At 37.2% G+C, this 25,278-nt stretch overlaps 1 protein-coding gene across 1 annotated transcript; it reads right to left on the reverse strand.

Moving 5' to 3' along the window:
• Nucleotides 1-2,070: 2,070 nt before the first annotated feature.
• On the reverse strand, nt 2,071-18,730 carry LOC149821355 (ATP-dependent zinc metalloprotease FTSH 8, mitochondrial-like). Its single transcript, XM_089982289.1, has 8 exons — nt 18,365-18,730; nt 18,035-18,269; nt 17,890-17,964; nt 16,440-16,570; nt 5,927-6,415; nt 4,931-5,698; nt 3,757-3,984; nt 2,071-2,665 (listed from the first exon to the last, which is right to left on the reverse strand). Exons 1-8 carry the CDS (start codon nt 18,422-18,424, stop codon nt 2,189-2,191), a joined length of 2,463 nt encoding a protein of 820 aa, XP_089838415.1. The 5' UTR covers nt 18,425-18,730; the 3' UTR covers nt 2,071-2,188.
• Nucleotides 18,731-25,278: the final 6,548 nt, after the last annotated feature.

The following is a 25,278-nucleotide window of genomic DNA, read 5'->3' on the forward strand; positions in this document are numbered from 1 at the left end:
GTTTTTATTTGTTCATTATAAAAAGAGGCTTTTGTTTAAAATTTGAAAATTTTACTCGAAAAAAAAAACACTGTTATAGATGGGGTTTTGCTATCTGATTTTGGAGAAGAGATGATGATGTATGCCAGCACTAGTGGTCCACCCCTCACGGACCCATACAAGCCATATGAACACTCTGCTCATATCATGATGCTTCATGTCTTGCTCTGTCTCCATCCACGGTGCATGAAAAGCCTATGTGAGGACAAAAGAGTTTTTGAGAAAGTATTCAGATTAGTATCCGTTGCCCCGCAAGGTCAAAGCTGGGTGTACTCCCTGGTTAGCGGGGGGACCTCAAGAAGGTTTTACCAACCGGAAGCCGGCCAAGGTGTGGCCGGTGTGACGGGGCTGTTTTCCCTTGATCTATCCAAGAAAAAGCAGTGGACATGTAGCAACCTGCTTGACAGCCACCCATCTTGGCATTTGTCAAGATGGGTGTGGTGTCAATCTTGAGAAATGTTTGGTTGGATGGCCATTAACAGCAGAGATGCATGCAGCACCGCTGCATACAAAATGACCTCTTCTAGAAATACGTGTGTTAGCAAAACAGCTCAGTAGTGGGCTTGTTTTGGGAAGATGCTCTATTCAGCTCTACAAGCCTTTACCACGAATGACACACCCACAGTGATGAGTAGCTCTTAAGTAGAGCTAGAAAACAAGACAAGCCACTCGTGGCTCAGCTTGTGTTTAGCTCATAAAGTGCTCATTCTAACTCATGAAATAGGCTTGGCAAGCCGAAAATCAATGAGTATTCAACTTGAAGCATCTTGTATAGGCTTGTTAACTAGTAAAAAATATTTTGTATGTATTTTATATGATAGATCAGGTTTAAGAGTCAACAAATCTTTTATAAATGAGTCAACTTGAGCTCAGCTTATTTAACTTGGGCTTATGATGAGCTCGAGCTTGGCTTGCCATAAGAAAGACTGGAGCTTAAACACTCTATTTGGTTCATTCAACTCGTTTACCATATCCTAAACTGTCTTTAACACTTTTAATAAATATAGTTGCACATGACCAACGAGGTGGTATCCCGTGTGGTAAGCGGGGTCCTGTGCCAAGCTGAAGGCCCAGGTTCGAATCCCTCTGCCACATGGGGCTTAAGAGATATCTGTTAGGGGCCTGACTAACCCCAGCTTGCCTTTAAAAAAAAATATACATATAGTTGCACGTGTCTGTTTAATCCTTACCTGTAGATACTTTCATCATTGCTTATTCACTAAAAGTCCATGAGAAACCTTTATTTCTATTCCTCCAACTTTTGGTGCAATATGAATCGTTAAATTTGGTGTTCTGCTTTATTTTGTTTTGCTTTCCTATGCATTACCCCCTTTTTTTTAGTGACAAGAAACCTGTCTAAGAATAGGAGATTTGGTTAGACAACAAGTGGTTGGTAAACAAGGATCAGACTTTTTAGCAAAGTACAGGATGTATTGCCAAATAATCAATATGATTCCACATTATCTATTTTTAGTTCAACAGATTCTAGCCCATTTGAAAGGATCTTATGATAAATTCAGAGAGAATTTTTATTCTATTACAGGATTCAGAATAACACATTGATCAATCTAACAGAGATTCAACAACTAAAAGAAAGATTGATTATTTGAGATCACTCCTCTCTTCAAACTGAACGAACAGAGATAAAAATCAAATCAATTTCGAAATGACTTAGTGACACCTTTCCCCAATCTCTCCCTTTCCTAAACAGTAAACCCTAGGAGAATGCTACTGAAAATACATCCACAGGGCAAACTACCAGTAGACACGGTTCCACCACTTTCCCAGGAACCACCCTAACCACTTGAGCAACCCAGGACGGGCTCTTTGCTATGTTATCTATGATAAGATGACTTCTTGTCAACTGCTAATATGTTTTAACTGTTGTATTTGTTTACTTTATTATTACTGTACTCATTCTCTGTTTTTCCAAAAAAAAAAAGGATAAAAATGCATGAACTCCAATATCCTAAAGCCCCCCTTAACATATCATCAGTCCCATTCATAGAGTCTGCAATAAATAAGCAGCACTTTTACTAGAAAAAGTGAACCATCAGCTCACTAAAACATTAGGTTGAAATTCAATGTAGCTACCTTTTACAAATCATTTTACCGAGGAGAAATATCCTATACATAAGCATACCTTTATCTACGTAGGAACCACTGTGCCGTCCAGAGAGGGTGTGTCTTCCTCTACAATGGTGTTCTCTTGACTCTGTTTATTCTTCTCCTCTTCTTCCTGGAAACCCTCACAAAACAGGTCATAGTTTGTTGGTTCTTTTGACTTGAAAGGCCGCTCCCCAAGCACCCTTACCAAGTCATCTTGGTGCAAAACCTCCTTCATCATCAGCAGCTCTGCCATCTGTTTCACTTGCTCCTTATGTTCCTCAATTAGCTCTACTGTACGCTTGTAAGCTTTGTCCACCCACTCACGTACCTCATTATCAATCATTGCTCCCGTCTTGTTGCTGTAAGGCTTCATCATTTCAAATGAATCTTCCCTTTGTGGGAATGAGAGAAGCCCCACTTTGTCACTGAAACCGTAAACAGCAACTTGAGCATATGTCATCTTGGTCACCTTCTCCAAGTCATTTTGCGCACCAGTTGAAATCTTCCCTAAGAGAACCTACAAGAAAGAGTTTCTTGGTCATCATTGCGCTTTTATCAGCTCCTGAAATAATGAGTTAATCTTTTGAAACATTAAGGCCAATGAAATCAACCCTCAACCTATGTTACATGGGTGCGGGGGTGCAGCACTTTCAAAAAACTTGGGTGCGGGGGTGCGGAAAATATATATATATATATATATATATATATATATATATATATATATATATATATATATATATATATATATATATATATATATATAAAGTCCAAAAGTTGGACATAAATGACCCTGGGTGTTTTGACCCCACCCAGGGTCAGGTTGACCGCACCGGGTGCCGCACGCGCACTCACGTCGACGCGGGGGTGCAGCACTTTCAAAAAACTTGGGTGCGGCACCCAGTTGGCCGAATCCCTGTGACATAGCCCTCAACCAAGATTTTTTTTTCAAAATTCAGCAAATGCCCTATGACCTAAAGCACATTGGCAATACATGAGAAAAGAAAATAACCAGGACTTTTTCCATCACCATAAGGGCATTCTACCATTAAAATGGTAAATGGTGTTTATAAGAGTAATTTTAGATGAAGCAAAAGCTTATTGTTTTTACAAATAACACTATTCAAGGTGTTCTTACCAACTCCCCCAAGATAAAAAATACATGAATAACCCATTAAAATGCCTGGGAATTAACAAAAGATGTATCATTAATTTATGCCAATCATTTAAAGTGTAAAGGTCCTTTTTAGTTTCAATTCATTCAGTTATTTTAATAAACTCTTACATGAAATGTCAATAATGAGCTTATGATGGCTTTAGACTAGAAAATTAACGTAGAACTCCAATTTCATTTAGAAGCAACAAACTATTGGAATTTTGCTTCAGACAAGGAATATTTCCATGTTAGACCAAACAAAAAAAAAAAAGAAAAAGACAAATTCACAGAGTAACTGAAAAGATTGCCATAGTGTATCAAGACAAATCATGCAGAATTAAAAGCTTATGGCCAGAAAAACATGGAAATATATTCAAGTTTGTCCAGACAAATGTTTCACAAAATATTACTGCAAGATTTCAGGAAAACAAAGCAATAAAACTATAAAAGTGTACCTGTTCAGATGCACGACCACCAAGAGTCATACAAGTCATGTCAAAGAGCTGCTCTTTGGTCATTAGAAGGTTCTCATTTGGTACATATTGTGCAAACCCCAGTGCTGCACTACCACGAGGAACAATTGTAACTTTAAGCAGAGGCTCTGCATGCTCTAAAAACCAACCAGCAACAGCATGGCCTGATTCATGATATGCAACAGTTCGGCGCTCTGACTTGCTGATTACCTGAAAAAACAATAATGTCAGCTTTCCCTGCATTAAGTATTACAAGTCACACATTTAATCTCTAAAGAGAATCTTCCTTATTGTAGTAATCAATCCCAAAGCAGTAGGCCAACACCAAATAAATTAATTACAGTGCTGGTGAGATTAGACAAAAAGAAAATTCCTGCCGTAGCACCGATGCATAAGCAAAGAAAGGAAACTTCAAAGAACCAAGAGAGAGAAAGGCTCCTGTTAAAATTGATATAAAAAAAGAGATAAGAGACACAGAAAACTTTGAAAAAACTAATTTATGTTCCACAACATGTTGATTACTCATTTTTTTAAGAGACTTCATGCATTACATTAAGATTACCATGGATTCCATAAATATGTTTTCAGACTTGCAATACATGTGCAAGTTCAATTAAGCAACACTTCTGTCTGAAGAGAGGAAAAACAAAAGCAAGCAAGAAAGAAAAAGGAAATACACTCATGCAAATATGATCAACTATAGGTACTGGAACAATAAAAACAATTCTAGAAAGCAAATACCACCATGAGGGTGTTAATTTAGCTTCACCAACCTGGCAAACTGAAATAGCTCAGAACAACCAAAATCAAAGCAGACATACATGATCATGAACACACACTAGCATAAAATCTTTAAAATGAGATATTGGTAGAAACAGGCCACACAGGTACTTGTAACTTTAGGTCCCTCTCACAGAATTTTTCATTTCACATCATGCAGCAAAAAAGATGTGTTCCTACATGCAAAAATGAGCCACTCAAAGGTTCATCTCTATGCACTACACAGATGTTAGCTCCAGAAATAGAAAACTCAAATGTAAGGCCTACATAAAATTCAACTTATAGAGAAGAATAAGCAATCTTGAATGAAAGAAGGATTAAAAAAAATCTGTATAGAAATATTAAAACATCTGAGCCATCTATTCAAACTACAAACCTTATTTTTCTTCTCCAAACCACCAATTATCCTATCGATAGCAGCCTCAAAATGTTCCATGGTGACCTGTGAGACCTCATTCCTTGCAGCAATAAGAGCAGCTTCATTACAAACATTAGCTATGTCAGCTCCAGCAAACCCAGGTGTAAGTGCAGCCAATCTCTGAGAAAAATATGTTGGGCTATTATCAAGCTTTATTTTCTTCAAATATATCTGAAATATTTGATCACGTCCTTTGATGTCAGGTTTATCGATAGTTATTTGGCGATCAAACCTTCCAGGACGTAAAAGAGCTTTGTCTAAAATATCTGGCCTATTAGTGCCAGCAAGAACGACAACACCAGAGGTTGTTCCAAATCCATCCATTTCTACAAGCAGCTGATTCAGAGTACTCTCACGTTCATCATTGGCACCACTGAAGCCTCCACGTCCCCTTGCTCGGCCAATTGCATCAATTTCATCAATAAAAATTATGCTAGGTGCACATTGTCTAGCTTCTGCAAACAAGCTCCTCACTCTGGATGGTCCAACTCCAACAAACATCTCCATAAAATCTGAGCCAGAAATGGATAGAAACGGTACAGCTGATTCACCTGCAGTTGCTTTGGCAAGAAGAGTTTTCCCAGTGCCAGGAGGACCAACAAGAAGAGCACCTTTTGGAATTTTTGCTCCCAATTCCTCATATTTCTTTGGATTTTTCAGGAAATGCACAAACTCCATAATTTCTTGTTTTGCCTCATCACAACCAGCTACGTCTTTGAAAAATACCTATTGCAATAAGAGAGATAATCCTTCACAAAATTAGAAAGTCATTAAAAAAACTGCCAAAAAAAATTCACCAGAATTGTTGTGAGAAATATGCTGCAATAAGGTTCACACAATCAGCATAAAAGAGGGATAAATCCATAACTAAATTGCAAAATGGCAGGTTTATCCTACTCCATATCACAGCTAAGAAAGAAATCCAGTGAAGTGGCAGAAAGTTAAACTCCATACCTTGTTCTTGGAGTTTTTGTCAAATTTAGTAACATTAGCTTTCCCAATGTTAAATATTCCACGCCCACCCTTTCCACCACTACCACCAATGCCAAATCCACCAGGCATTCTTCTTCCTAAATAAAATAAGGTTCCCAAAACCAAAGCTGTAGGAGCAAACTTCAGCAATTCCTGATACCAAACCACTTCAGAGACATAAGTTACAGGAACATAATCATGGGGGTCTATGCCTAGTACTTCCTGGGCTTCCTCCAGCTTCTCCTCAAAGGATTCAACACTGCCAATATTGATGTAATACCTATAGCGGCTAGCATTTCCTTTAGTAGCAGGAGTTTCAGTTGTATGTCCTAATAGATCATCATCCTTGGATTGATTGGTAATGGGTAGAGAACTCTTGACATACACTTTTGCAACTGATTTGTTGGAAACAACAATCTGGTCCACCAAACCAGGTTCTAGAAGCTTGTTTTTGAACTCTTGAAAACTTATCTGTGAGAATATAAAGTCAGAAGCATCAAATGGCAATTTAAACAAAATAAATATTTTCTGTACTATTTAAAAGAAAGTAATGAACGTGAAGATTAGAAGACAAATAAATTTAGCTTCTAATATATCTCTATTTCAAGTATTGACAAAAGTATGCAAACAAGCAGTTGATAGGAATGCCAAATGCTAACTTGCTGAAATATGATGTGTGTTATCATATCCCCCACAACCCCAGCCACATCTCTTCCTCCCCTGGGCTCAATCCCCATTGATGTCAGACTTGTTTGCTTCTTCCACAAGGTTTCATATATTTATTCGCATTATCCTAGAAAATAGTGTATTTAGATGTGCAGGGAATCCTCCTCCAAGGTCCTGCTTCTAGAGTTCATATGTATTTCAAAAAACTTTCCGAATCTTAAAATCCCATCAAATTCAATAACAACAACACCAATAACCTATTATTACTAAAATAATAGCAACAGTAGTGACAGCAGAATAAGAATTTTAATGGCTGACAAGAAATGCATGACCACCGACCTGGGTGGTATTCCATATTTAAAGGCCCAAGATTTATAATTTTCTATGTCCGATGGGTTTTAGGCATCTATGAGATCATGAGTGTTCTTACCCATGTTACTTCGACACTGACATAGGTAGGTGTTGGTGTCAGACACGGGTACAAAGTGTTAGACACGGTGGGTTTTGAAAAACTAGATATGTGGACACAGCTCTCTCTCTCTCTCTCTCTCATGGGTGTCAGTGTCAAGAAACTGGACACTCCTTGGACACAGCATGTCCAAACACAATTTAAGGTGTCGGACACCTGACACGTGTGTCCAAATTTTTGGACACTTCTAAATTTAAAAGTGGTGTGTAGATTCCGTGTTCAGGAGTGTCGGTGTCAGGAAGTGTCCGATACCGACACTTCAGCTTAGGTGTGTCCATGTAACATATCTCTCTCTCTCTCTCCCTATATATATAGGGAGAGAGAGAGAGAGAATTAAGTAAAAATTAAAAAAACAATTTGAAAAGAAAAAATGAGACATCATCGATTTTCACTTCCAGTTCCCTATACCTGGAACCATACAATTCATCAAAATTGTGAAAAAGGAGAGCTACTTTTTAAATGGGATTGAGCAGGACTCCAATGTGGTAACAACAAGAGATAGTCTTTTTACCAACTGTTAAAATGTATCTAATATATATATATGCTGTATATTACATCAATACCTGATAGGGGTATTTTTGTAATTTTGCATAGTTGTTTTAGAAAACAACTATTTTTCCTTTTTGTCTAAATGTAATTTTTATTTTTGTTTTTTTTATTCTTTTTTTAGGACCTAAAGGGGCTCCAACATAGAGTCGTTGGAGCCCCCAACGGTCACAAATGTGACCGTTGGGAGGGGGCTCCCAACGACTCTATGGGAGCCCCCTTTTGGCTCTCCTTTTGAGGCCCTTTGGCCCTCCTTTTTCCTCCTCTTCCTCTTGTATAAATAGGGGTGAACCCCTTGTGTATTCTTATCCTTGAGAGCTTTTCTCTCTTCTCAATAAGAGGCTTTTTATATTGTTGCATTCTCAAAGGCTTGTGCTTGTATTGTCCCTTTGTGGACTTGTGATATTGTCTCTTTTATTCATTGTTGTAAGTGCTTGTATGCACTCTTTATATTTCCGCAATATCTCATTACATGGTATCAGAGCCACTCGATTCTTGAAGGAAAGGTGTGGTTCGTGTATCTCATATTTTGTGAACATCTTCTCACTTCTTGGCAACATCATGGAGACAAAGATTGACCTATCTTTCAAACTCAATGGAAAGAATTATATGATGTGGGCATCGGCTATGGAGAATAATCTCAAAGGAAAGAAGCTTTGGGGTTTTGTCATGGGGACCGTTCCGGAACTGAAGCTTATGCTCACGAAGATGGAAGAAGGTCAAGAAAAGGCTCTTGAGGGAGATGCTCTCCTCAAGGCCATTGAAAGTCATCAAAAGGAAGTGGAAGATTGGGAAAGCAATCACGCAAAAATCCTTGCGTAGTTTATGAACAATGTGGAACTTAAGGTATGTGCTAATATAGCTAAATTTCGTAGAGCCAATGAGGCTTGGTCCTTTATGAGGGGTATGTATACCCAAAAGGATCTTGCAAGAGCATACTTCTTGCAAGAAAATATTAGAACCACCAAGCAAGGTGATTCTAGCATTCAAGACTACTATAGTGCCCTAAACCCACTATGGGATGAATTGGCTCTCTTGAAGCCAAAATGGGTTTCTATGGAAGATATTGATTTAAGGCAAAAACAAATGGAACAAGAGCGATTGTTTCAATTTCTTTTTGGGCTACGTCCCGAATTTGAGCAAGTGAGATCTTCACTTCTCCATAGATCTATTTTTCCTCCTATTGAGGACGCTATTGCCGAAATCACTCAAGAGGAGACAAGGCTTGGCATGAGTAAGCATGTTGATGAAGTCCTTGCCGTATCCAAACCGGGTAACAATGTTAGAACCTATAAGCCTCCTCATTTTGGGAAACAAGGGAACTACAATGGAGGAAGAAAAATGATTGTTTGTCATTATTGCAATGAGTCGGGACACATTAGACCCGCTTGTCCAAAGCTTATTGGAACCTTCAAGCCTAAAGTGGCCTCTCTTGAAGAAACCACCACCAAAGAAGATGAAGGCAAGAACAATGACATTAAAGAAACTCTTTGACAAATATCTATGGCTCTCCAACAAATGCTAAAAGTTTCTTCCTCCACATCGAGTGTGGCTATTGCTTCAACATCATCACCCGGTATGTATTCTTGGATCCTTGATTCCGGAGCTTCTTTTCATATGACCCCTCATGAAAATGCACTTAGTGATGTTTGCACCAATTCAAAGGACTCTTGTGTCTCTACGGCCGATGGAACTTTTTTGAAAAATTCAAGTATTGGTTCTTTTAAAGATTCACAAAATTTTTGTGTTCCAAAAGTAAGAGTTGCTTCCAAACTAAATTTAAACCTTTTTTCGGTTTCTCAAATTGCCGACCATGGATGTGAAATATCTTTCTCATCTAATGGTTGCTTTGTGCAGGATCTCCGGTCCGGGAAGCGGATTGGGCAAGGCCATAGAAAGGGAGACCTCTATTATATAGACCATCTTGATCTCCTTACAAACTTTTTTTGTTCTTATGTCCAAGAAAAAAACATGGAAACTTGGCATAAAAGACTTGGTCATCCAAGTTATTCCAAAATGTACCTCTTTCTTTTTGAAAACAAATTTTGTAAGGAAAAAGAAATTAATTGCAAAGATTGCATTTTTGGAAAAATAAAGTCTATTCCATTTCCAACTAGAACTTTTCTCTCATCAAGGCCTTTTGAATTGGTGCATTCGGATGTTTGGGGGCCTTCTCCGGTTATGTCTAAAGGGGGCTATTCATATTATGTTACGTTTATTGATGACTTTACTCGGTATGTTTGGATTTATTTCCTTAGTCATAAGTCGGAAGTATTTACTTTCTTTAAAGATTTTCATAAAAAGGTTCAAAATCAATTTCAAAGTAACATATCTATTTTAAGATCTGATTCCGGTGGCGAATACTTATCTCACGAATTCTAAAACTATTTAACCCAAAATGACATTTGTCATCAAAAGTCATGTCCTAGGACTCCTCAACAAAATGGCCTAGCGGAAAGGAAACATAGGCACATTATAGAAACCGCTAGAACATTACTTGTGTCTAGGAATATTCCAAAGAAGTTTTGGGCCAAAGCCGTTCTAACCTCAACCTACCTAATCAATAGAATGCCCTCTTCTAAGTTAAAAAATGCTTCTCCCTATGAAAAACTCTTTAAGTTTTCACCCAATTTTAATCGTCTTCGTATTTTTGGTTGCAAATGTTTTGTCCTACTACATAAAAGGGATAAGTTATCTCCAAAAGCAATTGAATGTGTATTTTTCGGATATGGTGAAAATCAAAAAGGGTATAGATGTTATGATTTTAAGAATGATAAACTATATGTTTCAAAAGATGTAACATTTCTAGAAGAAGAAAACGGTTTTGATAAAATAGAAGAAACAAATGAAATTGATTATATATTCTTATATGATCTTATTGATGACATACAAGAAGATTTTCTTGAAAACATAGACGATACTCGTGAGGTATCCCCTCTTGACATAACACTCTCAAATGATAGTGATTCAAATATAAATGTTCATGATAGTGATACCAATATAATGTTTACTCAGGAAGAAATCAAGAAAAACCTATTAGTGCCCTCCAAAAATACTCTAAAAATTCTGAATCCACTGAGGAACCACAAGTTAGGCATTCTTCTAGAATATCAATACCCCCAAATAGGTTTGTATCCTATGATTCCTTAACTCCCAACTATTGGGCATGTTTGATAACTCTACACTCTTATTTTGAACCGGCCCACTATAATCAAGCCAAATCTATACCTCATTGGGTTGAAGCAATGCAAGTTGAACTAAATGCTTTAAAAAAGGTCAATACTTGGGAAATAGTTAATCTACCCTCACACAAAAAACCTATTGGTTGTCGCTGGGTCTTCAAAGTTAAAACTAAAAGCAATGGCTCTTTAGAACGATATAAAGCTAGATTAGTTGCTAAGGGATACTCCCAAGAATATGACATTGATTACGAAGAAACATTCACTCCCGTAGCTCGAATGACTAGTGTCAGGACCTTAATAGCTGTCGCATCAACCAAAAAATGGCCTATTTATCAACTTGACGTAAAAAATGCTTTTTTAAATGGAAGTTTAAGTGAAGAAGTTTATATGGATCCGCCACCCGAAATAAATATCAAGCAAGGTCAAACACTTCGGCTTTTGAAGGCATTGTTTGGTCTTAAACAAGCCCCTAAGGCGCTTGGTATGATCGTTTCAGTGATATCATGATAAAGTTAGGATTTCATTCTTGTTATACTGACACTGCTCTTTTTGTTAAACATGCAGGTTCGAGTATCGTAATTTTGTTGCTTTATGTTGATGATATGATTATCACTGGGAATTATCAAAATAGTATTATCAATGTTAAAAATATGTTAAAAGATAATTTTGATATGTCTGACTTAGGTTTTCTCAGATATTTTCTTGGAATTGAGGTTGCATATTCTCCTAGAGGATATATTTTTTCACAGATGAAGCTTGCTGCAGATATATGTTCTAAGTCTGGGATCTCTGATGATAAGAAAGTAGAGACTCCCGAGGTTATTAATGCCAAATTGCGGTTAGAAGATGGGGTTCTTCTGGAGGATCCCACACCTTACAGACAACTCATTGGGTCTCTTACATATTTAACCATCACCAGACCAAATATCACTCATGTGGTTCACTCAGTTAGTCAATTTCAGCATGCTCCTACAACTGTACATATGAGTGTTGTTTTCCGAATCATCCGCTACATTCGGAATACCATCAATAAAGGGCTATTTCTATCCTCCTCTTCTTCCTTGAATCTTCTTGCTTATACTGATGCGGATTGGGGAGGTAATCCCAATGATCGAGTCTCAACTACTGGTTTTTTTGTCTTTTTAGGGAACTCTTTGATTGCCTGGCGATGCAAGAAGCAGCAGAAAGTTTAACTGTCATCCACTGAAGCTGAGTACCGGGCTATGGCAACCACGACAATGGAACTTGTATGGCTTCGCAGTTTGCTTAAAGACATGGGCGTTGATATTACCGAAGCCTCAAAGCTATGTTGCGACAACAAGAGTGCCATCTATATTGCGAGCAATCATACTTTTCATGAACGTACAAAACATATCGAAATGGATTGCCACTATGTTCGTGATGAATTCTTACGCGGAACTATTGCTCTGCCATATGTCACTTCAGAATATCAGTTGGCGGACTTCTTCACTAAAGCTCTTCCGGCTCCTCGCTTCATATTTCTTCTTGGCAAACTTTCCGTCATTCCCCCGTAAAGTTTGAGGGGGGGGGGTGTTAAAATGTATCTAATATATATATATATATATATATATATATATATATATATATATATATATATGCTGTATATTACATCAATACCCGATAGGGGTATTTTTGTAATTTCGCATAGTTGTTTTAGAAAACAACTATTTTTCCTTTTTGTCTAAATGTAATTTTTATTTTTGTTTTTTTTATTCTTTTTTTAGGACCTAAAGGGGCTCCAACATAGAGTCGTTGGAGCCCCCAACGGTCACAAATGTGACCGTTGGGAGGGGGCTCCCAACGACTCTATGGGAGCCCCCTTTTGGCTCTCCTTTTGAGGCCCTTTGGCCCTCATTTTTCCTCCTCTTCCTCTTGTATAAATAGGGGTGAACCCCTTGTGTATTCTTATCCTTGAGAGCTTTTCTCTCTTCTCAATAAGAGGCTTTTTATATTGTTGCCTTCTCAAAGGCTTGTGCTTGTATTGTCCCTTTGTGGACTTGTGATATTGTCTCTTTTATTCATTGTTGTAAGTGCTTGTATGCACTCTTTATATTTCCGCAATATCTCATTACACTAACTTGACTCCATCAACTCGGAGAGAGAGAGAGGTCGAGCCTTTTCTTTTATAATAGGACCCAATAAAATATATAGAGAGAAAATAGGGTTTAAACAAGGTTGATACGAAGTGGACAACGTCAGACACTTCATGTGTAAGTCACTCAAAAGTGTTGGACACGTGACACCAAGTGTCCATTTTTTCTTGGACACTTGTATGTTGAAAAATGAATTGCACATGAAGTGTCGTGTCCAAGCATCCAAGTGTCATACACTAACACATTAGCCCTCCAGAACTATGTCACAGGGACTCTCCAACTAGGTGCCGCACCCGCACCCAGACCCGATGTGGTCAACCTGACCCTGGGTGCAGTCAACGTACCCAGGGTCATTTATGTCCAACTTTTGGACTTATATATAATTTTTTATATTTTAGTTTTTTAAAGTGCCGCACCCCCGCACCTGCACCCATGTGACAGCTCCAGAAGTGTCAAGGTAACATCAGTGCTTACATTACCCTCCATCCAAGTGTTCCCTAACTATATCTTAGCCCTTCATATATATCTGGCTTTGCTAGTTCAATCTAACATTTATTAACTTTTAACATAACTCACTTCTCTTAAACGTGCACGAAAAGAAAAATGAATTATGATCTAAAAATAAAAACAATAATAAGGATATCCTCATGATGAGATGTAAATCAGTGCTAACAATTGTCTACCAACTAGACAGAGAGAAACTTGTTGCAGGACAAATATTGGCATCCAACCGAAGACAAAGATCATAATTACTCGATGCAACAGGCCTATTGACAAAAGAATATTCAAAAGTAGTGTCAAACTAAGAACATATTTAACATCTTTGTGATATGGTGTAGGAAGGAAATAACATAGAATCCTAGGAACCAATTTTTTAATCAACCTAAGAGTTGGATTATGTCATGCTAGCGATTTATCATTTTCCCAACGGTTTTGAATTTGAGATCCTTCGGTAAAAAGTTAAAACAATGAACTCTGACCATTACAACTATTTTATTTAACCTTGTCTCTCTTTTATTAGTATCATACCAATAAATTGTATAGTAGTTCATGATACACTTATAAACACTACTAATCCATGAGAAAGAAAAAATGATACTAAAACAAAAACAAATGTGAGTTTTTAGTTATTCTAAAGCAAAAAGAAATTGCACCAGACCATTCCGCTTCCACTACTATTGGTGCTTTATCTGTTAAAACACTGAACAACAATACCTCATGATGTTATCCTATTTAGCTTGCACATATCCAACCACTAAAAGTTATATCTAGCCATCATAATGTTTGGCATGGCTTATCTAATATTCCAATAGATTAAATCATGGCGAATAAATTGTATGACTCATTTTTTAATGAGGGAAAAATAAACAGTTTATATCCATACTGGACTCAAAGTGGTCAGTTTTAGCTTTTGGTGATTGGATCTATGCAAACCAGCACTATACCACAATTAGCGATCATTATCCATCGTCACAAAAGACACACTAAGCAGTCAACACACGGTAGGACATACTCTACAGTTCTTTAACACAATCAAGTAACTATCCAGTATAAGTCTAACATACAAAGGAAGCTTCAGAATGTTGTGATCGCATGGTGCAAACTACTTTTGCTATACAGAATAGAATCATGAGAAGTCAATAACATGATGGGAAAAAATAGGAAAAGAAGGTACACATTCAATGTTCAATTAAGTGTTATGACTCCATTGTTTCGGGTTTTTACAAGGAAGTGTGATGGCCAGTGTTATTAAAAGCGTGGCTCGCCTCAAGGCGCAAAAAGTGTGCCTCGCCTCAAGGCGAGGGCCTTTGTGCCTTGAGGCGCAAGCATGAAGCGTAAAATCATCGAGGCGTACGCCTCATACGCCTTGAGGCGTACGCCTCGAGGCGAGGCGCGCCTCATATTGTTGGTCAAATGAGGGTCAAAGTCCTCATTTGACCAAAAGTAAAATGTTACCCCCGACCCTAATGAGGGTCGGGGCCCCTAGCCTCTCTCTCTCTCTCTCTCTCTCTCTCTCTCTCCTTGCCGGAAGCAGCCGCGATGCCGGCAGCCCTTGTCAGACCCCAGGTAACCCCGACCCCCTTCATTCTTTTTCCTTCGTATCTGCCTCCCTCTCTTCAATCTCTCCATACGGCAGGTATCAAGGATTAAAGTTGTTTCTGACTGTTACCTTATATGCAATCAAGTTTCTAGGGAATCATGCTTTTCTTGTGAAGTAATTTTTTAGTCATTTTTGTGCATATCCTCTTACAGTTCTGTATTGATGATTTTTTTGTATGTTGCTGCTGCTGTCTATCTAGAAGAGCAGATGGGCGTTAGATACAATCTGAATACTTGGCTGTGGTTGACATTGCTTTGTTATGCTTTGATTGTAGACACTCTTAGTTTTTGGCTGTTTGTTTTTAAGTGCAACTATGTTTTTTTTGTTGATACATTCTTTTGATCTCATATATTTGGTTACTTATAATGGATGTGACTTGTAGGAGCAGAAAATGCATCAAATTTTGTGTAGTGTGTAGCTTTACTCAATAAAGAAGTTTAAAGATGTGCAGGGGGGCTGGCTTTATGCCACTGACTTGCACCATTTCAAATATAGCGTGACTAAACTGTTTAATATTCTCATTTTACAATAGTTTCCTAATATTCCTTTCTGTGCAGATGATGATGGTGGCATGGATCCGGATAAAATGAGGCAATGCATGTCACTTGGATATTCAGTAAAGAGAAAGTTAGCAAATACAATTGGGCAATGTGAGCTATTATTTTCTCTGTATTACTCATACTATGCATATTGTTAAAAGAGGAATGTTCGTAGACAGCATTTCTGGATGTAGGCTACTTATCTATATGTTATCCAATGGAGCATATAGCATTGACTATCGAGTGATGAACTATTTTCATTTGCTGAATGCACATATGGAGAGATACTTACATTTTTTAATATGCATTTTGTTGTTAATGTTAATTTTTTATTGAACGAGTGCTCATATTTTATTTCTTAGATACTTACATAGATCAAGTTGTTGCATTAATGTTACTTTTACATGTTAATCTCATATTTTTTCCGTATTTATTTGAGATTTTTTATTTCTTGTTGGTTGTTGCTTCATCAATAAAGCATTTCTTATTTATTTATAATTTTAGATAATTTTTATATTTTTTTTAAGTTTAAAAAAAAATTTTGAGGCTTACGCTTTGCGCCTCAAGGCTTACGCCTCGCCTTAGATTTTGGTGGAGCGCCTCGCTACGCCTCAACGCTTTTCACAACACTGGTGATGGCAATGCCAGTTCAGCTGTTTTGGCTACATTACATCCTACAGATTACATGAACATGTAGAATAAAATTTTAATATGTTGGACAAACATAACTCCTACCAGTTACAGGTTAGAATGGAGTCCATGCCTGATCTAGCAGCACTTGTTAAAGAAAGAAGCCAGCACAGCTTCAAATGGACTCAAGGAACATCTAGAAATTCACAGAAGGAGCATGCTGAAGGAGACTAAAAAATTGCACTCACCTGCTTCTGATCACGGGGACCAAAAGAAAAAGATGAAAGCATCAGTCCAAGAACTAAAAGTGGTGTTAGATAATTTTGAAATTGCTTCACAGAATTGTCTTGAAAATTTCCTTCATCTGCTTCTGAGTCCTCTGAGAAAAAGGAAAAGAATAAAAAGTCATTCAAAAGAATAATTCACGTAACTGCTCTGAAAAGAATGTATTAAGCTATAAATAGATGTTCACGTTCATAGAACACCCTCACTGACATAAGAAGAAGATTCTTTAAGGATGTAAACAGCCACATGTGCAACTGAATAATGATCTCCATATTAAGAAAACAAATGTCAAATGTAAAATGTAAAATGTAATAAGAGTTCCAGAAACAAGCCACAACTCTTCAGGATCAGTAACTAATACTAACTTCCTGCCTAGCAACCTAGCATGGAAAAGCAACCATTTATCAAGAAGAATATGTCACACGTACACTCCATTTTGCCCTCCGTACCTGTGTCGATACGGGCATCCCGTGTCGACACCTGCACATGCCATTTTTCCATCCATACATACAAGTTTGTATTCAATTTATAATATATTTTCATTATATAATATATTTTAGATATAGCATATATATTTAGATTATATTCAGTTTATTTTGAATTTATTTTGTATTTATGTGATATATATATAGCCGTGTCCCCGTACCCACATTTTTTGGAATTGCCGTGTCATACCCTCCGTACCCGTACCTGCACCCACACCAGTACCCAGGTGACATAGCAAGAAGATATGCAATCTTGGTATTCAAAATGGTGAAAGTAGGAAATTCATCATTTTGTTCATTATCAAACATGGAAACAACTTGAAAGGATCAAATATTAACTTCTTATTGTTTTAATTTGAACTCATAACAATACCATTTGGGTGTCATATGTCATAAGAAGTAATTCACCAGTGTTGCTGAACAGGATCCAGGCAGTACTGATTCAATCACAGGAAAAGCGAACACAAGGACATATTATACAAATTTTGATTCACACAGACCGGAGTACATTAGTTAAATGTCAATTTTCATGCATAAACTCCATTTAATAAAAGACAGGCGCGCAGCTGATGGGTGGCTTCAAATAAAGTTTTCATTTTGATTGGATAACAGACTATCAAAAAGTCCACTTCGATGACAAAACTTGGGTGAAGATTTCAAGATAATAAACTAACAGCTCCAAACAGATTAACATGAAAAATTCACCACTTTGATTACAAAGCTTCATGAAAAGAAAAGTACCCAATAAAGAAAAATATGCCAATGTCGAAATAAAAAATAATAATAATATTCAGTATAAGTAAAAATTAGCAGGTCTGTAAAATTAAATTGAAACTTCTCCTGATTGCCATAAATTCGAAAAAAAAGAAAAAAAAAATTCCCACTCAATGAGGAACAAAAAGAAATTTTCGTCACATTAAACAAATACCCTTAGATTCTGATTTCCTCTGATCGTTTCCTTTAGGAATTTCCTTCTTGTCTTTCGGATAAAAATTCTCATAACCTGCACAGAAAAGGTCCAATAAGTACCGTAATGTCGAGAAAGTAAGGAGAAGCCCGTAAGCCCAACTTACTCTTTCTCTTAGGCGCTTCACTGCAGAAGCCCCGCACAGCCATCGAGTTCCTGATAACGAAACCGGAGAGACGGTGCGTGTTCAGGGAAAACTCTCTCGCACCACCAACGGATGTCAAGAAATACCTCGCAAACCCTAATCCGGTGCCGATTGCTGGAAACCCCTCGCACCCCGATTCCGGTACCGGATTGCCCGGCAATGCGAAGCGCGCACCATAACTACCTGCTGAATTCACCTAGAGTCCACAAAAGAAATGGAGAGGACAAACCGATCAACAGAGACGGGGAGGAACAGGAAACCCTAGAAACGGAATTATGGGTAAAATCTCACCTTTTCGATCCGGGAACGCGCAGACCTGGCGATCGAGCGTCCGACTCTGAGGAAAAGCATCTTCCGGCGCTCTCGAGCATGAACTCGGGAAAACCGATAAGGGACGAAACTCCACCCAAACGAACCACAGAGAGAGAGAGAGATTCTAGGATTTCTTGATTCTCGATTCTTTCTTTTCCAACGATCGGCTGCTTCTTGTCTGGGTGTTTGGCTCTAAGGAGCGATGAATTTGTAGGGTTTCTTTTTCCAGGGATTTGTTTTCCTCGATCTCGGAATTCTCGGCAACGGAAAAGAGGTAGGGACGAAGATCGGAGAAGAGGGACATAATTTCTGATAACGCCCAAAGAAGATAGAAAGCAGACGCCAGTAAAAATATCGCGTTATTTTACATTTGAAGTGAATTTGATATTTAACGAGTGGGTTAAGTGGGCCGGACAGGATCCGGTTAGGGTCCATGGATATCCTGATGACAGTAGGTCTGCAAACGGGTTGGATCTTTATCCGATTCCATCCCGACCGAATGAAAACTGGGTGGACACCAGTCAGAAAACAGGTTCCGTTTTTATAAATGGATCAGATTGGGAACATGTAATTTTGGGTCCATTCGGATCTGGGTAAGAATCGGATAAACAAATAGGGTCGGAACCAGGTGAGAGCCGATTCCAACTAGACCCGTTTTGCATAATTTGTAGGATAACTTGTATATTTGACCCAGTTTTTGGTGAATCCAGTGTCAAATTGGGTTAGATCACATCCGGATCAAGAACTCTACCATGTGGTCTGAGTCGGGTCTGGATCCAGAACTAAACTCACTCATGAAAATCTGGATCCACTGCCGGTTCAGCACAGATCCGAGCTGGATCTGACAATTTGCAACCATAGACCCGAGTCAATTGAATTGGATATGGTAACCCTTCGAGTGACCCGAGTCCAAGTTGATAAATGGGACTCTCAAATGTGGATACGATAGACATCTGAGTATGTGGATCGAATTAGGCGGTTTTATATGTAAACCTAGACCCTCCAAGAATGTTCAGAAATAATAGGATGGATCAGATAATTGAACCAATCACCAGATCCGACCACGACATGCGTGTTTTATGCAGTACATGGCACAACTATTAATTGGATATGTTATATGTCTTTCGGATCTCATTAGATAGATGGTTGGATATGGGGCTTTTCTGAATGTGGATCCAATAAAATTCCATATTTTTTTATGTGTAGAAGAATCTGGATTCAACTAATTTACTTATTGCAAGTTCAGGTCCAACAATGATGCAAACACGATCAGTTTTGGATCTTCCAAGAATTCTCCTAAACAGGCTTTGAGTTGGAGTCCGTACCCAAATTATAATCGATTACCGCCTGTATCCAACTTAGGCCGACCCAGTTAGAGTATTGACCATACGTGTCCATGTCCGCATCCACACATCAGCTAGGCTCAATCGGATTCGGTAGCCAAATTCAGGTCCTATTAATAATCACCGAACCTTAATTTGATTAAGTGTAAATATCGGGTTTTAAGCTGGTCAGATCCATATGGATTCGATTTTATCTGATTCTAGACATAGTTTTGACACAGAAGAATTATTTTAATATTTTTAATATATTTTAATTTTAATAATATTTAAATAAAATACATTTTATATGTCAAAATATCAAACAAAATTTTTATTAATTAAAATATTGAAAAAATCTATCCTATTTAAAAAAAAACTTTGGAACTCGAGTTGCATGTAAGGTATAGTTTTAGTAATTAAAAGTTAGCTTTTTTTTTGCAAATTGGTCCCTCATAGTCGATTTGCAAAATAGTTCGCTCATTATGCTATTTTGCAAATTAGTCCCTGCCTTTTTACTAACCTTTGCAAATCAGTCCTTGAAGTTAACAGCCGTTAGTCTTCTTGACGGTAACTGCTAAACAGCATACAAATTGACAGTTTTGCCCATACATGAGGACCAACTTGTAAAATATGAATTAGGGACTAATTTGCAAAAAGTTAATAAAGTAGGAACTATTTGATGATGGGTATTTTGGTGACCAGTTAACCATGACCATAGTCAAACCGACAGCTATTGGCAGAAGCACCAATTTGCAATAACATGAAAAATGTGAAGACCAATTTGCAAAACAACAAAAGGCAAGGATTATTTTGCAAAAGTGTTAAAAATGAAAAAAACATATTGTCCTCGTGTTCTATCTTGGGAAAAATTTTCAAACTTGCGAGTCGAATCAAGGTCACACGTATCCACGTACCTTTGAGAAATAGTTTCCGAGGGGTCAAAAGAAATGCCTTTTTCTTCAACATTGGCAACACAGGCAGCGTGTGTGACAAGCAAAGAGGAACGTGTGCTACTACTGACCTGGAAAAAATCATGCTCCAAATGGTTATCTTATGCCACCTACCAACTCAACTCTCTCCCTTGCTGATTGATTTTGGTAAGGTCATGCATGATGCAATCACCCCTCCATGATAAAATTGGTACCATATATTCTTTATAAAAGTCTCAATTAATGAGACCCAAGAAGTTTGTTTTCAAAATCAACAGCTTGTTGCGGCTCCTTGTGCAATAAGGCTCTTATCTCAAGGTGGTGGTGGTGGTGGTGGTGGTGGTGGTGGTCTATCAATAGAGATGAGGGGACTTTGCCTTGTACTTTAAGTCTAAATATTCCTTGCAGGGCTCACCTTGGTAGGGGATTCTGAGCTTCTTCTGAGGTTTGGTGGCGAGTTTGGCTGAAATTCATATTTGGGTTGGGGCCTTCGCTGGACAGTTCGGCTATGTGCGTATGATCCCATTTCAAGATGGGTCAGTTCTCGATCGCCTCTTTTTGTTTGGCTTTTGGTGACATCAGTGTCGATCTTTTGCTGGGAGAGCGGGTGTGGGCACTCTGACGTTCCTCTAGATCTCGGGCTTTTGGTTGGTTGGTTATTTTGAATGGAGTCTTGACTCATGAGAATTTGTCAAGAAAGGGATTTTGTATGGTGAGCATTTGCAGCTTAATGCGGTTCGCAAGCTAAATCTTCCCCACATTTATTATGGGTCTACCCCTACTTTCAATCCATTTTTTTAGCATTTTGGCAGACCCTACACCTTCCTGTTCGTGAGGAGTTTTTTGCGAGGGACCTGCTTCTGAATCTTAGTTTATATGCTATGTAATACCTGCCGAATTTTTGGAATTTTGAAGTAATTAAAAAGAAATTATTTTGACATTCAGTTTAATTTGTCATTTTTGGGGTAATTAATTAGTTATTATTCATTGGTTATATTTAATTAATAAATTAAATAATTTATTTAAAGATTTAAGAGAGGGTAAATATAAATTATCCAAGTATTGATTTGGATTTACGAGATCGAAAGAGGTATTCGAGTTTGGATCTTAGTAAAGATCCTATCAAAACCCACCTACAAAATTCTGAATTTGGAATATCCAATTGGAATACGTCAGATCCAATAGATCCAAAAGTTATTTGGGTTTGGATCTTAATGGATCCCTACATAATTCAACCTACCCGAAACTGTTTTTTAACTCGATGTATTTGGATCCTTATTTGGATATAGGAAACTCAAATGGATCAACACACTTTATTGGAATTAGATTCACTTGATGAATTCGATCCAAATTAAAGCTAAATTGTGTTTGAATCTCTATTTAAATCCAGAGAATAAAATGGGTAATGGATTTGGGTTTAGATCCTAGGACCAAAAACCCAAAACTTAAAATCATCACATCCCATCACCTATCATATCCCTTATTTTTAATCTCTTAAATCTCTCACCAAACCCCATCACAATCTCTCACTTACTTCCCTCTCACGTCATTCATCTCGCATCACACTCACACTCACCACTATGTATTCCCCTCTATAAATACTTCCCTTGTTAACTCTCTCTCTTTCTCTCTTCCCCTTGATGACGATTTTCTTAGAGTAAAAGAGCTAATTCTTTTCACGATTTTGAGAGTGACCTCTAATTAAGCTATTTCTAAATCCGCAAAATTGAGATAGCTCTCAAGTGTGGGAGCTCACTATTGAAAAAGATTGTCATTTTTTAGGTTTTAAAATTTATGCTAACTCTGGTACTTATGCGAGTATAATGCATATTAGTGTAGCAAGTATTGTTTGCATATAATTAAGTATGTTTACAAGCTTTAAGAATGTCTACATAAAATTGCTCATACTTCGAAAAATATATATATGACTTGAATTTTGTATATGCATGGAATATCATGTTTTATATATGCATGCTTGGATTCATGTATGTATAATTTGGATTTACTTATTTTGTATATGCATACTTCGAGGTTCAATTTATAAACACATGGATAATATATGCGCTGTTACTTGTGGTTTTATTATAATGTCAATCCATGGGATGATATGCTTTCGTATGAAATTGAAATGCCATATGATGTAGAGTTATGAATGCATGCGATAAATGTTCAAGCTCAAGATTGAGCTATGGTTTATAGAACCCTATTGGTTATGCTAAATGCATGATTGTATGAATGATGCGTAAAATAAAATATGCAATAGGTCTTTTGCTTGTTAACGGTCAACTGAATTGATATGTGTTGGTGCCCCCAAAAATGGTGATTGATAATCTTATGATTTACATTGTCATATGACTGAATTTATGATGTAATGCATGTTGAACGTATGCATGCTTGTGCCCAAATTGGTGGCCATCAACCCTATGAGCGATCAATTGTGTTTATGCATGTATAGCAATAAAATCTACTTGACAAAATAACTCATTGAGAAACTGTTCTCAAGGGAAGGTTCATATGCAATTATACAAGTCCAACATGTTCGACTGTGACAAGTCTGTGAGGATGTACAAATCCAATAACATATAGTTTGCTAAGATGATTCTATGAGGGTGTACACGATCAAAATGCAGATATGATCCGACGAAGATGATTTTGTGAGGGTGTACATTTTTAGGATCCAGATATGATCTGGTTGGGATGAGCCTGGGAGGATATGTGTTTTCAATATTAGGTGATCCAGCGTGAAACTTATTCCAAGATGTTGTAAATCTCTAAAAGATTAAACATGTTAAATACATTGATTATGATGGATTGTGATGATCGAATGAGTTGATTGAGATAAATAGTTATGAATCTATGGATTTAGTTGCAATCCAATTATTGTAACATGATTATATGCTAAACTCAGATAGACTATAAACCACAATATGAATAGAATGAATATATTGATATATTAGGTGAATGACATATTACGCTTACAAATGAATATGCTGACTTATTAGGTGAATGACATGTCATGCCTACAAACAAATATATTGACTTATTTGGTGAATGACACATCATGTCTAGTGAGTCATATTGTTAATAAATGCATTGTGTTTTCTTAATTGACATATATCATGTATCTATACCACGATATATATATATATATTATCATTAATGTACTACCTGTATTAGCTTTATACACTCACCATGTGTTCTAGTGTAGACCTACCTGTTGAACTCTTAGACTAATTTTGATGATAACAAAACTCTCTAAAGTACTAATAGTTAAACTTGATGTATGCAGGAATTTTAACATACTTTACTTGCAAAAAACATTCATATTTTAGTGCCAAAAATCCCTTCAGGAAGTGCCAAAAAAATCACACTTTGAAATGAGGTGTTTAAGCAAAAAATCAAAGAGTTTACTGATTAAGTGTTGACTCCTAGAAAACACATGTCGACCAGTGAAGAACCCATAAATAAAGTTCAAAAGAATATCATGTTGAAAGGTAAAATATGTCGACTCACGTGAATGACATGTCGACTCTCGACAAACCGAATGTATGCCTGCTTAAATTGAGCTCAAAGTATCAACTCGTAAAGAAATCAAGAAGTATAAACTCTCAAAATTTAAGTGTCGACATCATTGAATGCCTTGTCGGCCTCCAATAACTGAATGCTTGAATATCTACTGAGCATAAAAGTGTCGACATCCATGAAGCAGATGTTGATCCCTCCAGCCATTAAAAGTGAAATGTTGACCCTTGGATCTGAATGTCGACATCTATTGAAGAAAGGAGCTTTGAACGAAGTTGAAAATATGAATGAATTGTTGACCCGGATGATGATATGGCAAATATATGTCAACACATAAAGTTAAATGTTGACATGTAAGAAGAGCAATGAGCGATTTTAACGATCATAAATCTATTAAAAATTCTTGGTTTGTGTGCTCAATGGCTATCCCAATGGATCAAGATCATTCCTAAATATTTATTAAAGAAGAAGAATTACTCCAACATTGTTGAATACGTGGAAACAAATCAAATCATCAAGTTCTTCAAGATCAAAGATCTCAAGTGTTCTAAAGCATTCCAACAAGTTATCTTCATTGATTTCTTTGCTTAGTGTTGAGATTATTTAGGGATTTTTTGTATTGAGTTTCACTCACCCTTGGACATAACGGTGTTCACATTTGTATGGTGTAAAAGTGTGATTATATTCAACCATTTGTATTCATAACTCTTGGGTTGAGTTACGATGAGTTGATAGAGCTCACGGTTGAGTTTCACAAGCAGTGTAAAATCATTGTTATTGGTTCCTAGCATCGTGAAGCTTGAGGATTTGGTTCCTAGCATCGTGAAGCTAGGAGTTTAGTGGATTGGGTAATAGTGCCAAGAGGACGTAGGTCAAGTTTGGCCAAACCTCTATAAACCTTGTGTTGTGGTTTCCTTATTTATTTTGCTTATGCGTCACTTTCTTTGATTTACTTATATCTGTCTGTGTGAAAAGCAAAATAATTTTAAAATCTAATTCATCTCCTATCATGTGTATTTCATCATATTGGGACTCAACAATTGGTATCTGAGCCTTACTTTTTCATTCAAGAACTTTATCGTTCGAAAAAGTAGATTCATATAACAAACATCGTAGGAAC

Source organism: Nuphar pumila, chromosome 12, assembly GCF_984573655.1.
Source record: "Nuphar pumila chromosome 12, dmNupPumi1.hap1.1, whole genome shotgun sequence".
Classification (NCBI taxonomy): Eukaryota; Viridiplantae; Streptophyta; class Magnoliopsida; order Nymphaeales; family Nymphaeaceae; genus Nuphar; species Nuphar pumila.